Source organism: Scleropages formosus, chromosome 4 (genome assembly GCF_900964775.1).
Source record: "Scleropages formosus chromosome 4, fSclFor1.1, whole genome shotgun sequence".
In the NCBI taxonomy this organism is placed as follows: Eukaryota; Metazoa; Chordata; class Actinopteri; order Osteoglossiformes; family Osteoglossidae; genus Scleropages; species Scleropages formosus.
The window spans coordinates 14,517,408-14,534,277 of record NC_041809.1 but is presented as its reverse complement, the minus strand read 5'-3'; the positions used below and the strand labels follow the sequence as shown (position 1 = coordinate 14,534,277).

Genomic DNA, 16,870 nt, shown 5'->3' with positions numbered 1-16,870 from the left:
GAAATACGACTGGATACTGTTTTAGTCTAACCAAAAATGGTCCCCTCATTTCCTGGAAGTCAAAGAAGCAGCCTACAGTTGCTTTGTCAACATGCGAAGCGGAATATATGGCACTGGCTGCGACCACACAAGAAAGTCTGTACCTTGTACAATTGATGAATGGACTGGAAAATGGATGTCAGTATGCACAGGTAAAAATCTTTGAGGATAACCAAGGTGCAATTGCTCTTTCCAAAAACCCTGTTTGTCGACAAAGATGTAAACACGTTGACGTTAGGTACCACTTTATTCGATCAGCAATTAGTGATGGTAAAATAACAATTGAGTACTGTCCAACAACAGAAATGGTTGCTGATGTGATGACTAAACCAATGACGAAGTATAAGAAAGAAAAGTTTGAAAGCTTTATGTTTGGGGCATAAATGTTGCTGATACAGGGATGTAACTGTGTTGTATTGTAAATGGACCTGTAGAGAATGAGAGCAAGTGGGGGTGTTGGAGATTCTATTCAGTGTGCTCTCATGTTGGTGAAGTATCGATCACATGAGCTTTGTTGTGCGTGATGTGTTCTGATGAAGCACGTATGTAAATAAATGTTCTCCCCTTCCGGTTTAAGCAAACCGATGGTGTGAGCGTGTACTTTGTTACCTGCGTTAAGTATAATCTATTTACCACTTCTCAAACGCAGAGATGGCTGCGCCAACAATAGGAAAGTGTAAATTATTTATCTTAGATGCAAAGTGTGTGTGCAACTTCTCCATTATTCTGAATGTCTTTCTGGACTGTGAGTGCCACTTTTCTGAAATGAAATGTCAAAAATATCTAATAAAAACGAAGTTACATGGTTCAAAACAAATCACTGGAAACTGAAATGTGTGCTTAAAATATTACATGTCTCTGTAACATCAAAAGGATTTTTTTCAGTGACATATTTGGAATATTTGTTCAGAATTTACACACACACTCAGTCTGAAACCGCTTGTCCCAAGCGGGGTCACGGCAAACTAGAGCCTAACCTAGAAAACAGGGCGCAAGACTGGAGGGGGGGAGGGGACACACTCAGGACGGGATGCCAGTCCATCGCAAGGCACCCCCAAGCAGGACTTGAACCTCAGACCTGCCAGAGAGTGGGACCCAGCCAAACCCGCCATGCCACCGCACCCCTGCTATTCAGAATTTATTCAAGCTAAATTGTTCAAGATAATTTCTGAAAGTGTGGCCATATGGAGTTGGCCCCCCCATAATAGCCTCAACTGTTCTGGAATGGCTTTCTTGAAGATTTTGTAGTGTGTTCATGGGAATTTGTGCCCATTCAACCAAAAGAGCATTTGCGAAGTCAGATACTGATGTTGGACGACAAGGCTTGGCTTGTAGTCAGCGTTCCAATTCATCCCAAAGGTGTTCAACAGGGCTGAAGTCAGGGCTCTGTGCAGGCCACTCGAGTTCCCCCATACCAAACTCGTTTAATCATGTCTTTACAGACCTGGGTTTGTGCAGAGGGGTACAGTCATGCTAGAACAGAAAAGGGCTTTCCCCAAACTGTTGCAACAAGGTTGGAAGTGCACAATTGTCTAAAATGTCTTTGTATGCTCTAGCATTAACAGTATCCCTCAATGGAACTAAAGGGCCTAGCCCAAACCCTGAAAAATAGTCCTGGACCATTATCTCCTGGTATCCACCAAACCCAGATTCATCCATTAGACTATCAGATACTGAAGCATGATTCATCACTCCAGAAAACATGTTTCCACTGCTCCAGAGTCCAATAGCAGCGTGCTTCACACCACTCCAGCCGATGCTTAGTATTGCGCATAATGATCTCAGGCTTGTGTGCAGCTGCTTGGCCGTGGAAACCCATTTCATGAAGCTCCTGATACACAGTTCTTGTGCTGATGTTGCATCTAGAGGCAGTTTGGAATTCTATAGTGAGTGATGCAACAGAGCAGAACCAATTTTTACATGCTACGTGCTTCCGCGATTGACGGCTCTGCTCTGTGAGTTTGAATGGTCTACTACTTCATGGCTGAGTTGTTGTTGCTCCTAGATTTATATTTATTTATTTAGCAAACAGTTTTCTGCAAAGCAACTTCCAGTGGGTACTATGTAGTGTTATCAGCCCACACACCTTATTCACCAAGGTGACTTACACTGCTAGGTAGTGCTTGTGGCAATGGTGGCATCCTATGACAATACCATGTTTAAAATCACTGAGCTCTTTAGAACAACCCATTCTAACAGCCAGTCTTTGTCAGTCAATAGAGGTTGCATAGCTATGTGCTGGATTTTATGCACCTGTTAACAATGGAAGCCAATAATAAGGAGGGGTGTCCACATACTTTTGGCCATATAGTGTAGATAATCACCTTTCTGAAAATGTACAGCATAACAGTGACAATAGTTACTGAGAGATTAACAGTTCCTAATGAGCAAAAGCAGGTCAGTGCTACATTATGAGTGGTAACAAGTTCTTGGACATTAGACAAATGCTATTATACCAAAAATTTCCCCATCCCCAAAGGCTGCTTTTGATCATACGGTGAGAACAATTGGTGCCTGAGATACAGTATTAGAGCGCACAGAGAGCACATTTTGATGTGTGAGCCCTTCCGTGCCACTTCACCTTATACCACATTGCCTCTTTCAAGCTGGTCACATACAGGAAGTGTATCTTCTACAGTGGAACGAGGCAGACGATCAAGCCGTAGAAGCACATTTAGGAAGCAAAGCAGAGAAGTTGCTGTAAATGAAGGAAAAGTACAAGATGCAAATGAGCATAAGTGTAAGATAGTAAACTCTGGAGGAAAGCCCAAGTGAAGGTAAGCAAGACTTTGATGACATAGATAATTTCTGAGTGCTCCTACTCTGGCCTTTGTCTAAACTTGTCTTTTACAGGGTCCTTGCTGACCAGCCCTGATAGTTTCTTTTGTATGCAGAATTCTTTTAATAGATTTTTTGCAAAAATGCTTTTTATTTTGCATTATGTTCTGTACTTATTGTCTGTTATCTGGGCAAATAAATGCTAGAGAAAAACAAATAGAAATAAACAGCTTTTTACCTCTGTTTTCATGAAAGACACCCTGAAGAGACTGTAGTATTTTATGTTACGCCAGTATATTTCCATGAAAAAAGAGAATCTTTCACAAGCTCAATTTTTTTGGTTGTTTGGTTTGCATCTTACAAAATTACAAGCACTCCTTTACAGGAGGCAAAATTTCATGGATTGTTTAATTATCACACTGTGAACAAAACAGCAGACTCTTGAGACTAAAGAAAAAAAAAATTGGAATAAGGAAAGCACTTTTAAGAACCAGAGCCTTGCTGTGAAACCACAGCAAACATCCACAAATAAGGTCTAATTGCAGGGCAGTGAGTATTAGTAATTCAGCTGTAACAGATAACCTTGAAAAGAACAGTGATACTTGACCGAGAACCCCACACCCTCTCTCTTACCGCCCTTAAGGAAGTTCTCAATATGATTTTCATTCTAAAAAGAAATCTTCTTTTCATAAGATACAAATGAAATGGTTTCATAATAATATTTATATTACTCGTGCTCTGCAATTAGTAAATAATAATAAATATGAATAAAATATAAAAGCAATGCCTTGTTCTTTTTTATGATTTTCTAACCTGCATTTTAATGATATCAAAATACTGTATGTTGCTACCTATTTTAGAAAAAAAAGGATTGCATCAAAAATTGTTCTCATCGCACAAAATGAAAATAGTAGAGCCTTGTGTTGTGAATTTAAGGTACATGTACCAGATCACATGACTGCGACAGCACCCTTGCTATGGCTGAGTAAGATAAGACCACTTATACTTCCTCCTTAACCATGTTCTTTTTCTAAAGAAGGAGAGCTTGCTTCAGAGTTTCATTTTGAGTCACTAACTATTTTCGTTTGTCCTTAACTTTAAAAAAGGATCCACCGGTCTCATTTTATTTATTATTAATGTGTCAATGCTCTTGGTTGGAGATAGATACATCAAGTGTAGTTAGAGTACAATTTTGTGCATTACTAATAAATTAATTTGTTTAAGGAATTTACAACTTCGTAAACTTTACTAGAATGCATTTCATATAAAAAATAAAGGGAAATATGTTTATTAAAGTTCCACCCTTTGATGCGACATTCATTTGTTACAATCTATGTTGTCCAGGACTAAAAAAAAATACAGTATATGTCCCAGCTGTTATGGTGGATCAGTCATAAATACCAGCCTTGTTGTAGTGCGCTGGCTCAGCATCACAAGACTGAGCACATGTAGACTCATATGCCAGGCAGTGCTGAGTCTGCTGGAGATAATGTATGAGTGACATGGAGAGAGTGTGTTCCACTAATGTATGGATGAGTGACCTATTGTAAGTAGTGTATCTAACAGTGTAAGTCACCTTGGTGAATAAGGTGTGTGGGCTAGTAACACTACATAGTATCCGTTGTAAGTCACTTTGAAGAAAAGCGTCTGCTAAGTGAATAAATGTAAATGTAAATAAGATATGGATAGACTCTGAAAGTCTGCACAGCTGTTTCTGCTGCACTGTACTAATCTGCAGAATGAGTCTGAAATCAGGCTTTTAGACTACTTGCTCCCAAAACTATGTGAATGGTACACTGCTTATATCAAAAAAAATTGCATGCACTCCCAAAACACACACATTAATTAAAATTCTAAAAAAATATTTACAGTTTTCCTGTTCATACAGTATGGTCTATATTAGTGGTTTAATGCAGTCTTTTTTGCTGGCTAAATAGCATTATATCTACACCCAGGTGAAGCGTTCTATCTTCAAACTTCAAAATGTGCTATTTGTGCACAAAGAGAACAAGAGGGTCTGTTAAACTAGTTTCAGTAGTAGGTAAATTCAAAGTTCTGAGAAGCATTTGGTCTCTGTTGTGTAGAAGTAGACATGAGTGAGCAGAATGTGGCGACAAAGCCCTTCTCCTTGGAGATGGATGACAGGAGCAGCGATGAACCCACCAGAAGTAAAGGAAAAAAGAAGGGGCGCCTGGGGCCTCCTTTCAGCCTGGGCAATTCAGAGCGGCAGAAAGCACCTATGGACACAGACTACATTGAGGACCTGAAGAACACAAACACCAAGCTACGAATTAATTTGAATTTTGGCAGGTATGACCCAAGTACCACGTACCCCTCTGGAACATCAATACGTTGGTATGAACTCATCAGTACCAAAGCTGTTTCTCTTACAGGAAGCAAGAGGACAACAAATACCAGGAGACCATCAAGAAATTTGATGTCAAGAGCTTGTTTGCAGCAGTGTCAAGTGGGGATGTCTCTCAGCTGCAAGGGCTAGAGCTGTATTTGCATCGTACTATGAAGCACTTAACTAATTCAGAGTGTAAGAAACTCCTCAGCTCTACTCTACATAGAAGTGTGTCTACAGAGTAGCCTTGAAACTGAAAACACCCACACACACTGTCTGAAACTGCTTATTCTTAGTGGGGTCGCAGCAAGCCGGACCCTAACTCGGCAACACAGGGCGCAAGGCTGGAGGGAGAGGGGACATACCCAGGATGGGATGCTAGTCCATTGCAAGACACCCCAAGCAGGATTCAAACCCCACACTGGCCAGAGAGCGGGACCCGGCCAAGCCCATTGTGCCATTGCGTCCCCTATAAGCGAAAACACACCAAGGAAAAAAAACATTGGGCTGCGGGGGCGCAGTGGCACAGTGGGTTGGACCGGGTCCTGCTCTCTGGTGGGTCTGGGGTTCAAGTCCTGCTTGGGGTGCTGTCCTGGGTGTGCCCCCTCTAGCCTTATGCCCTTTGTTGCCAGGTTAGGCTCTGGCTCCCTGTGACCCCGTATGGGACAAGCGGTTCAGATTGCGTGTGTTACCTACACAGTACATTCTTAACAATATCTGGTTGTCTAAGCAGTATGAAATATATATGTGTTAAAACCCAATTTTTTTGTGTTGTGTCTAAATGGAATTTTATTAGGAGACATTCCATGCTGAGCTGGGGATTCAAGATACCATATAGCAACAATATCATTATTACTTGTTAACTGGCTTAGAATTGTTACTTAATCTAAAATGCCCCGGAGGGGTGGGCAACCACTGGCCCTTGGATTCCCAGAGGTTTTTTCTCCCTTGACTTTCAGTTGGGAATTTTTGTTCCTTTTCGCTGTGGCAAGTAGGCATACTTATAGCTCTATAAAAGTGCTATATTATGGTAGTCATTAGAGAACTGTTTTCTTTGTTTCTTATCTGATGTATTTGTTTTTCTTGCCTTATGCCTGTGTTAAAGCGCTCTGTGTCGCTGCATGAGAAGAGCGCTCTGTAAAAATAAATTGGATTGAATTGAATCGAATAATAAGATTAAACTGAGATTCATAAACAATGTTCAGAAGTGTCACTGTTTGCTAGAGCTCTGAATCAGAAGGTTAGATTAACAAATTGGGTATGAAAACATCAATGCTGTTTAGAAACGTATATTTAACAATGTTTTTCCTATTTGCCTTAGATCAATCAAATGGTAAAAATGCCTTATTGAAAGCACTCCTGAACCTAAAAGATGGAAGAAATGATACTGTAGAGTTTCTCCTTGATGTTGCGGAGAAAATGGGAGACCTGAAGGAGTTTGTCAATGCAGCTTACACAGACAGCTACTACAGAGGTAAACTCCGCATCCAGACTGGTGTCTCCAGCAGTTTCCAATAGTCAGTCTGCCCAGCAGTTTTTTTTAATTGTCCTCTGTGTCTGTGTCCCCTGTAGGCCACACTGCTCTTCATATTGCCATTGAGAGGAGAAGCAAATACTTTGTGGAGCTGTTAGTTCGGAAAGGAGCAGATGTCCATGCTAAAGCATGTGGGAAGTTTTTCCAGCCACATGATGGACCATCTTTCTACTTTGGTAGGTGTGCAACGGTAACAGGAACTGAGCTAACCAGTGTAGAGACATTTATCTGGTATTTGTGATGCAGGAATTCAGTTTTACTGTAGTTTCTAGGTAGAAGGGTATAAGGTTATTTGTGAATTACCCATGAAACAGGTGAGCTGCCACTGTCACTAGCAGCCTGTACCAATCAGCGAGATGTTGTGGACTTCCTCATGGACAATCCCTACCAAAAAGTGAACATAATGGAGACAGATTCCCTTGGCAACACTGTGCTCCATGCTCTGGTGCTGGTGGCAGACAACAGCACTGAGAACACAAACTTTATTAACAGTATGTATGACCACATTCTGACCAGAACAACAAAGCTCCACCCTGAGATCCTAGTGGAGGACATTGAAAACAAAGAGGGGTTGAACCCCCTAAAACTAGCAGCCAAGACTGGCAAAATTGGGGTAGGTGGCTTTTTATTGCTCATTCAAACCTTCAATATTTCAGTGTAAACTGAATCAACCTCCTCTATATCTGGAGATGTTCCATACATATAGGACAACAGACCAGGAAACAGAATATATACCTAAGGGATCTATGGGTAAATTTAGGCAAAGGACAGCTAATCAGGTCCACTTTCAATGAAAGCAATAATCTGATTACAATTCTTTTTCCTTAGAGAGCCAGAACACATCACCAGAGATTTATCTCTGGAAAATAACCAAAATCTCTGTTGCATTCATCACCAGCTTTTCCGAAACATGATACAGCGGGAGTTCAACGATAAAGAAATTGTGCATCTGTCTCGCAAGTTCACAGAGTGGGTCTATGGGCCTGTGCAATCATCCCTGTATGACCTGGCTTCAGTGGATTCCTATGAGAAGAACTCTGTGATGGAGATCATTGTTTATGGCAGTACAATCCCAGTAAGCTCACTGAACTTATTCTGCATGCACCTCTTTTAAAACAACATAATTTCTGAAATGAAATATGGGGTTTAGTAGTGGTCTTAATAATTTCCATTTCCTGGGGTAGCAGGATACAGCCTTGTATCCTAAAGGTTGCTCTTTGAAACGGTACTCCCTGCTACTACTGTGGTATCCTTGAGCAAGGTGCACTGCTCCTCAACTTATAACTGTGACTGTAAGTCTGTTCGTAACTCAATTTGTTTGGAACGCCAAATTAAGATTCACCACTAAGTCACAATCAATAAAAGCTACATAATTCAAATGTCCCTCCAATTCTTAACAAGTTAATAATATTGATATGCCTTGATTTATTTATGGGTTAAGTTCCGTAATCTCAGATGACAATTAATTCTGAAAAAGTTTGGACAGTCTTGTGGAAGTTAATAGGTAATGCTAGATGATCACACCTTTGATATATTGTAACCTCTTGCCTTTGAACTCTGGCTCTCTGTATGTGGACATATTTGCTATCCCTTGGTGTACTGTCTCTTTTTGTATGTTGTTGTAATCCTGTGCTCATAAACAGAATTTTAAACAGATAATTAAAAAAACATACTGTGCAAATAGATTCAGACACTTTGGATCACACACTAGAATCAGACCCTTAGGTAGTGTAACTTATATAGTTGAAAGATTTATTTATATCAACTTCTGGTTATCTACAGCACATTCAGATAGTATTACACATTGTCAACTGTGGGACATTATAAACAGGTGTGTGCCTTTCCAAATCATGTCCAATCAATTGAACTTATCACAGGTAGATTCCAAATAAGAAACATCTCAGAGAAGATCAATAGAAATGGGATGCGCCTGTGCTAAATTTCAAGTCTCATAGCAAAGGGTCTGAATACTTTTGTCAATATGGTATTTCGGTTTTTTTATTGTTAATACATTTGCATAAATTTCTAAAATCCCATTTTTACTTTATCATTATTGAGTGTAGATTGATGAGGGAAAAATTAATTTAAATGAGCATGCATGAGTAACATAAAGCTGCAACATGAATAAATGTGAAAAAGAGAAGGGAATACTTTCTGAATGCACTATACCCATTTATACAGCAGGGTATTCAAACTGCAGTACTTCATGGGAAGTACCTTGCCAACGGTCCTATAGCAGCAGGATTCAAACTGAAATCCTACTGATGATAAAGTAACAGCCATAAGCGCTACAATACCTGTATCAATTAAGCAACAGTGACTAAATAGTAATAATTCTTTAATACATCACTATATTTTCAGGTGTATAACATCTTGTTGAGGTAGTTGGGGTATAACATTTTGTCCTGTGTTTCTTGAATGTCAGCATTGTTTTTCATTTCTCATCTGAGAAGTTGCAAGACTGAAGAAAGTAAATTGTATTTCAGAATCGGCCTGAGATGCTGCAAACTGAGCCTCTCAGCAAGCTGCTTGATGACAAATGGGACAGGTTTGCCAAGTGGATGTTTCTCATTAATTTTATTTCCTACATTTTATATCTGACAATCTTTACAACGGTTGCCTATCACAGACAGGAAGGAAAGGTAAGACTTTTGACATCATTCATCCCTAAAACTAATATTGTTTTCTTGTTAAATTGATTTTTTCTTTCTGTAATTTGCACACAATGCATCCTTAGATCATACCTGTTCCTGAGACCGCATACCATTTGGATCAGGTTCAGTTCAGACTTCTGAACCTCTCTGGCAATCGGCTTTAAATTAGTCAGTTCAGTTGTTTATTTTTGGATACCACCCTTCCCAGAAGTTTGCCTCTGAATACTTATTACTGTATAGTGCTAAGAGCGGAGATAACAATGACAGAAAGCAATGGAATGCAATGTCTACAACAGCTTATCCTAAGCGGGGTTGTGGCGAGCCGGAACATAACTCAACAACACTGGGCGCAAGGCTGAAGGGAGAGGGCTCACACCCTGGACAGGATGCCAGTCCGCCACAAGGCACTCCAAGCAGGGCTCAAACCTCAGACCTGACCCACCGCTTCACCATAATAACAGAAAACTTAAAACAAATGAAAAAACAGAAGGAAACAAGAGAGGAAACAATATTCCTAAGGCTGGCTTTAAAGTAAAAATAAATTTTGTTCCAAGGCCCACCCCCTTCGCAACAGTTATATAGTGATTAATACTATTAAATCACAACTGCCCCATTTTATATTTTGTTGCCAACTTGCAGACACCATACTTTGGCCTCTAAAATGAGTGCAGCTTCTGATAAAGATGAATAAAAAAGTATATAACCATCACACCATTTGCCACAATCACCTGTATTTGCTATCAGATTCAATTCTGTATGCAGCTACTTGTGTAATGTGTACTGACAAAAACCACAATCAGATAAACTGTCCTTCAAAAATCACGTGGGCAATCACTTGTCATATCACATATTATCAAGAGTCTAGTGTGAAATGTGTTACACAGTTATGCATCCATGTTTTTCAATCTGTGTTCCTGTAAATGGGGCAGCTGGTAGTGTAGCAGTTTGAACTGCTGCCTTTGGACACAAAAGGTTAAAGGTTTGACTCTCACTTCCAGCTATAGTACCCTTGAGTAAGATACTTACCCTGTGTTGCTCCTGTAAAAATACCTGGTTGTATAAAAGGGTAAATAATTGTTAGTACCTTAGCAATATAAGTTGCTTTGAAGAAAAGCTAAATTAATTAATGTAGTATTTTTCTTAATACAGATATCTGTTACTATGCCAATGAAAGGCAAAAAGCATTAATAACATTTTACATGAAACCGCAGGTACCTTTTCCTGTGGAAAATACTGCAATGGGCCACCTATATCTAGTGGGACAAGTGATCAGTGCTTTGGGAGCTGTGTATTTTTTCTTCAAAGGGGTACGTTAAGCACCAATGATCTTGTCTCTCTAGCAAAGTTTATCTCATCCATATCTTTACACACTAACAATATTAAATTTATTCTAACTATGTGCCAAAGTATCTATCTGACCTTAAAATTTATATCTCAAGATATCAGACTTGAGAAGAAAGCGTCCGACATTGCAGACACTACTAGTTGATGGATTCAGTGAAATTCTTTTGTAAGTCCTCCTTTCTGCTGTTATTATCCATCCATAAACTACACAAAAGTTCACTATGAATATTTAACTTGCAAAAGTCTTGTCATAATACATAATATACTTATTGCAGTAGTAATAATATGGTATAGAAATAATAAAGATAATTATAAGAAATACAGTGTGAATGCATAAAGCAAAACAGACAGGATACAGTCATGTATCTCCAGCTATTTTCTAACTCTTGGTACTGAGCTGCTACTCTTCCTTTGTGGGAGCCTCACTGATGATGAGTTTTGCTCATAGTTTCATACAGGCAGTCCTCTTCATTATCGCATCAGTGCTGTACTGCTGTGGGAAGAAGGAATACTTGGGCTTCATGGTGCTGTGTCTTGCTCTGAGCTGGATCAACCTGCTACACTTCTCCAGGGGATCCAGACACATGGGGATCTACAATGTTATGATTCAACAGGTAAAATTAAATTCACCCTATATTCAGGACAGTTTTACAGATCTATAGTAACCATGAATACAGATCAGAGATGGCAAATACTTGCAGTCAGTGCTTTACAGTAATCTATCAAAATTATTTTTTTCTCCTTGTTAGATGATCCTTGGTGATGTTTTACTGTTCCTCTTTGTCTACATGGTCTACCTATTTGGATTTTCTGCAGGTATGTATCATTCAGAACTTTTATATTGTTCCACTGGAAGTTGTACAACTGGCTACGGATGTCAAGCATGTTCATACTTTCCATTAAAGACATCTGTTTATAGCTTTATAACTAGAACTTGAAAGTGCATTTGACTGTGATTCTGCTCCCATTCATTGTCAAACTATAGTAATTATTTTAAAAATGTGCTCTACTTTACAGCTGTGGTAACACTGATAGATGACTCCCCCAACAACATGACGGCCACCAGTTTGACAGAAGAAAAACCAGACTGCAAAAATCCAACTTTTAATGATTTCAGATTCACCACCCTGGAACTCTTTAAATTCACCATTGGAATGGGAGACCTGGAGTTCACTGATCAGTACCAGTACAAAGAGGTATTCTATGTGCTGCTCATCTCCTACATAGTATTCACCTACATTCTCCTGCTCAACATGCTCATTGCACTGATGAACAAGACAGTGGAGAAGCTCTCTGAGGAAAGCAGGAACATCTGGAAATTGCAGGTAAGTAAAGGGACTCCATGCTAATGAAGCCGACTGAAAACAAGTCCAGGAAGGCTGTTCATAGCGTGCTTCCTAGAACACACGAAAAGTAGCATACTGTTCCACCACAGTAACTCTTACAGCATATTGTTCAGTGGGTCACTGTAATAAGCCTCTTTGATGACTTTGAAGCCCTTAAATCAAGGAGGTGTTGTTCTATGCCACATGAAAACAAGAACTGACAAAGAAACTAGAGGTGCTATTGAGGGGGGTCTGAAGTGTCCCACACACTGCCATGTTCATTACTGTTTCCTGCCAACTTGCAAACCTTAAGGAAAGGAATAAGAACCATTCTTTTGTACTGCACAGCTGAATTTGTTGCTACCCAAGACAAGTGGGGTGACTGCAAAACAAAAGATAATAGTGTTTTTTCTCAGCGAGCGGTCACCATCTTGGACCTGGAGAGGAGTCTTCCTTCCTTTCTGCGGAGGCGGTTCCGTTCAGGGGTGGAGAAGAAGCTGGGTTGGGCCTGCGGAGAGGAAACACGCTGGTGTTTCAGGTGAATCTCAGAGACAGCATGTCATCTTGTTCGTAGTACGAATGCAATGAAGTGAAATAGTCAAAGAAACAGCAACACATGCACAACCTGTACTAAGGGCCTTAGTTTGAAATTAAAATTGCAAAGGACCAACTGCACAAGGTAAGATTGGGTTAGGGTTATGACATGATTTGAGATAAAAGTTTGGATAAAAGTTTTGCATTAACAACTAAATTATATCATGACCCAGCAGGCTTTATCATTTTCAGAAACCAAACAGTGATGTTGGGTGTTCTGCCCGCAGATTTGTTTAGTTCATGTGATTAATTGCTTTGTTGAGCGGAACCTTTATTTCCGTAAGTTATACGCAATTTGTGCACATGCGCTATTTCCATGATGCACTACTGTCGCGATAGGCATAGTGGAAGCGTCTTGAGTTCTGTGTGCCTTTCCTACGCCCGTGGAAGCAATAACTGTAAGTTGTGAAGTTCTTCCAGACATTGGCTAAAATGTTTACGTGCTTTTAAGTTTGACCTTTGTAATGTAAACTCTGTTTATTCAGCCGTAACTCCACGTTATTGTCTTGTAAAATGCGTGTGTGAGTTCGCGCTGTGTCATGCTAAGTGTGCTATCGGCAAACGATTTAAGTTTTTTTTAACTAGTTATTATGACGATTGTTGTAATTAGACTAAGTTTCCTTTACTGTTTCTGTTTATTATAGTTTCACTCGCATTTTCACATTTGGAGACAATAAAGGAGCAAGACGCTCATAATCCTGGCTCGTGAGAATCGAGTTTGGCTTGCTGTTAAACTGCGTTAACGTACTGGGTGTGCACAACACGCAGGGAGAACAGTACATTGGGGCTTCTGTGGTTTTCGACTTCCCAACAGTCTATGTGACAGGATGGCAACTGCTGTTGAGGACAATGTTTTGATTATTGACCAGAGTAGTACATATATGTGTGTTCAGTTTTGCACTGAAAGAGCTCCTGTTTTTTGTTACTGCAGTGTGGAGGAGGTCAACTGGAGCAAGTGGAGCAGTGATGTGAGCATCATCAATGAAGACCCTGGAAACCATTATGTCCTTTCCTCAAGCTCCATCCCTCAGGCCAGACCGGGAAGAGGTATGCAAAACTGTGTGTTTGAGACACGAAGGAGAAGAAATGGTAACTAAGGAACCTTTGAAGGTTTATGCACAGGAAGGGTCGGCAGCCACTGGCATTTGGACCCTCAGAGATTTTTTTCTCCTGTGACTATCAGTTGGAGTTTTTTGTTCCTTTCCTCTGTGGCCAGTGGGCATACTTATAGATCAATGACTGCATGGATAATGTATTGTTCTAGTATATAGTCAGCTGTCTTATTTGTCTTATCCCTTTGTTCAGTGCTATGTGACACTGTGTGAGAAGAGCACTCTATAAAAATAAATTGAATTGAACTGAATTCCTGAAGGGGGGGTATGGTGGCACAGTGGCGCAGTGGGTTGGACTGGGTCCTGTTTTCCGGTAGGTCTGGGGTTCGAGTCCCACTTGGGGTGCCTTGTGATGGACTGGTGTCCTGTCCTGCGTGTGTCCTCTCCCCCTCCAGCCTTATGCCCTGAGTTGCTGGGTTAGGCTCTGCAACCCTGTATAGGACAAGCAGTTCAGAAAGTGTGTGTGTGTGTGTGTGAGAATTTCTGAAGAATTGCAGCTGATCTGTTCATTGGTATGTAAAGTTGATAGTGCTCACTACCAAACAGTAATATGAGTACATCGATTTGAAAATACTTTTTACCACAAGGGATTTGGTTAACAGTTCTGGGCAGGTTATGTTATATAACCCAACACATCTTCCAAGAGATACAGGGCACTTGTGAGTTGCTTTACTTGGACTCTTCTATCCAGTTTGCCCAAGGAGACCTCAGGCTTTTGACTGGTACTATATATAAAAGCGCATTAATCCTTTAAAATCTAGACTTTGGTGTCCAGATATCAACTTTCAAAGAATCTTAAAGATTTAAAATGAAAGAAACTCTAGGCATGTAGTTTCTTCTTCACTAACTTGAGTTAAGGTGTACTTGAACTTTTGCTGACATTTCCTCTGTGACTTTGGTCACAATGTATGTCCAGGAAAGAGCTGGCGTCAGTTGCTGAGACGCAGCCTGGTGGGACACATAGAGGACCTCGAGATGATGCCCATGAGAGACAGCAAAAATCCACAGTGACACCACCACCAATGGCCTCCTGAGGGCAGTATGGGGCTGTAGCTTCCTTTTTCACAGAGCTTCAAGTGCCTTACTGCCAAGAGGACTATGTGAATTAGATTGGTAAGAGAATACTGAACATGTTTAAGATATCTCAATATTTTTTGCAACATAATATTATAATGAGTACATGTGAATATTTTCCCTTCAAGAGAACTAAGTAACCAAATGGGCAAATTGTGCCTTCAAAATACAACATTGTTCAGAATATCTTTCCAGATAAAAAAAGATAAAATTCATTTAATTTGGTAAATCTTGACATATTTTTCATTGATTTCATAATGGAAGCTACCAAAATCACATTTTTGTTGCCTCTAATTGTATTATATGAAAACTGGTTATGAAACATAATCATGTACATTGGAAGATTCTGAGGGTGATCAGATGTGATCAATATACTATATAAATCAATTACTTATTTCATAAGAAGCACTTGATTTCTGAAAAAACAGTCCTGAAATGCATGGTGTTCCTGGCAGAAAAAAGCCTTTCAAAGCACCAGCTTAACTTTGAGCTATTCAAAGGCTCACTCCTGTCATTTTCAATTTAATACAGAATACTTGACTGACTGATTAAATGAAAAGCTCACATAAAAACAATTGACTTAATGTGAACGATGCTGTTAGGGTCATATGAAAAGCTGAAAGAAATATTTTCTGTTGCTTTGGACGTGTCTATACAAAAGCATGTTATATCCACACGTTTGCTCTACGTTCTGAAAGTTGTCATTATTAGTGCACCATATTTGCATACATTTCAATAAAACAATCATTTTCAGTGATGTGCTTGTGGTAGTCCATGTTACTCATAGTATGGTTCAATGGGACACTGCAGTGGTGATCTCCAACATTTAAACTCACTGGGCATAAATGATGCTGTCATGTGGATGAATAGCTCTCCAACACTAGATTCAGCATGTGCACTTGACACTGACTTGAGCATACAGTACACCTGAAAAGGGGTGAAAAAGCACCTACAGAAAATTAGTTTGCTCATCAGCTTGCAGGCCTGTTTACCTTGTTCCAGTGTGCATTGCATATGCTGTCTGTTTATATCTTGTCATGGTAGCAGTAATTAATTTCAACCTGCCCAGTCTAAGTAGACTCTCAGGGATGCCATAGCTGTATATTGTTGCCCTAGAGACTGTCAGCATAGCAACGCATTAAACAAAATTGATGTGACTTTAACAACACAAACTGTGAAATCCTCATCATCCATGGTCAGGTGTTAAGTTTTCTCATCAGGACAATTGCTACCTTGTTGTCCATCATCACTGGGTGAGTAATTTCACAAAGTAACCTTGGAGTACATTGTTTTAGCTTTTGCTTGAGACACAGATAGAAGCACTCCCTTCTTTATGAGGAGCAGGAGCACAACTAAGCTGCAGTCAATAGCTCTCGCATCCCTGTTCAAGTTTGCAGGAGTTAAATGAATGGGATTTAAAGGACAAACTATTAGACAAAAATAAGTCAATTAGAAAGATGACAGGCAGGAGAGGCAGAAGCCATTTAACCATGGTTGTTATTTGTTTGCTTAATAGTTAAAACAAACACAAGGCCAGAGCATTAAGGCCTCTCTTGCTTTTCTCGTCATATTCTCTCAGTCGTTACCATCAAGTGCTGAGCTCAAGGTGTCTGCTTGGGTGAAGGGAAAAAGATAATCATTGAGATAATAATCACAATCATCATTGCAGAGGACAGTGCTCTATAAGAAGTACGTAAGCTGGGGAAAGAGTGTGCGTGTGAATCTGCAGCAATAAGAACATTTAGCTAATTTTTTTGCTTGAAGCATGCCAGGAAATGGCTGACACTGACTAAATTATCTGCCTGTGAGAGCTTTGTGCTTGTACACTTTTGTGAGAATGTCAACTAAGCATTTTTACTATTTACAAAATATGACTCCAAATGGTTTGTGGCATTAGGAATTTAACTCATGTCTACTTTCAAAGGCATTGTCATACTGCAAGCTCCAAACATTTCAGATGGTATCAATACATTTACTTTTTGCATGAGTGACAAGTCAGCAATAATTGTGTGAATTTCCAGTATCCATTGGGTTGTGACAGACAAGTGGTGCGCTGCAATTTCATCCTA

General features: G+C 39.9%; 1 protein-coding gene across 3 annotated transcripts; it reads left to right on the top strand.

Moving 5' to 3' along the window:
- The first annotated feature begins 2,674 nt into the window (after nt 1-2,674).
- On the top strand, nt 2,675-15,513 carry LOC108936018 (transient receptor potential cation channel subfamily V member 1-like). Of its 3 annotated transcripts, none has more exons than XM_029250743.1 (16): nt 2,675-2,816; nt 4,902-5,127; nt 5,211-5,359; nt 6,486-6,638; nt 6,737-6,874; nt 7,013-7,311; nt 7,597-7,773; nt 9,185-9,340; nt 10,564-10,659; nt 10,792-10,862; nt 11,145-11,310; nt 11,446-11,512; nt 11,714-11,892; nt 12,438-12,559; nt 13,547-13,662; nt 14,644-15,513. In XM_029250743.1, the coding sequence occupies exons 2-16, from the start codon at nt 4,910-4,912 to the stop codon at nt 14,736-14,738; spliced, it is 2,202 nt and encodes a 733-aa protein (XP_029106576.1). In that variant the 5' UTR covers nt 2,675-2,816; nt 4,902-4,909; the 3' UTR covers nt 14,739-15,513. The 3 variants fall into 3 exon arrangements, with proteins under 3 accessions (XP_029106576.1, XP_029106575.1, XP_029106577.1); XM_029250742.1 differs by having other exon boundaries at nt 11,714-12,021; XM_029250744.1 differs by lacking the exon at nt 14,644-15,513 and having other exon boundaries at nt 11,714-12,021; nt 12,425-12,559; nt 13,547-13,656.
- Nucleotides 15,514-16,870: the final 1,357 nt, after the last annotated feature.

Bases quoted from the DNA above. Each gene is read 5' to 3' on its own strand.
- LOC108936018 (XM_029250742.1), top strand. From the start codon at position 4,910: ATGAGTGAGCAGAATGTGGCGACAAAGCCCTTCTCCTTGGAGATGGAT. The intron at 5,360-6,485 runs GTAAGAAACTCC...TATTTGCCTTAG, and splicing joins GCACTTAACTAATTCAGAGT to ATCAATCAAATGGTAAAAAT. The intron at 11,513-11,713 runs GTATGTATCATT...TCTACTTTACAG, and splicing joins CCTATTTGGATTTTCTGCAG to CTGTGGTAACACTGATAGAT.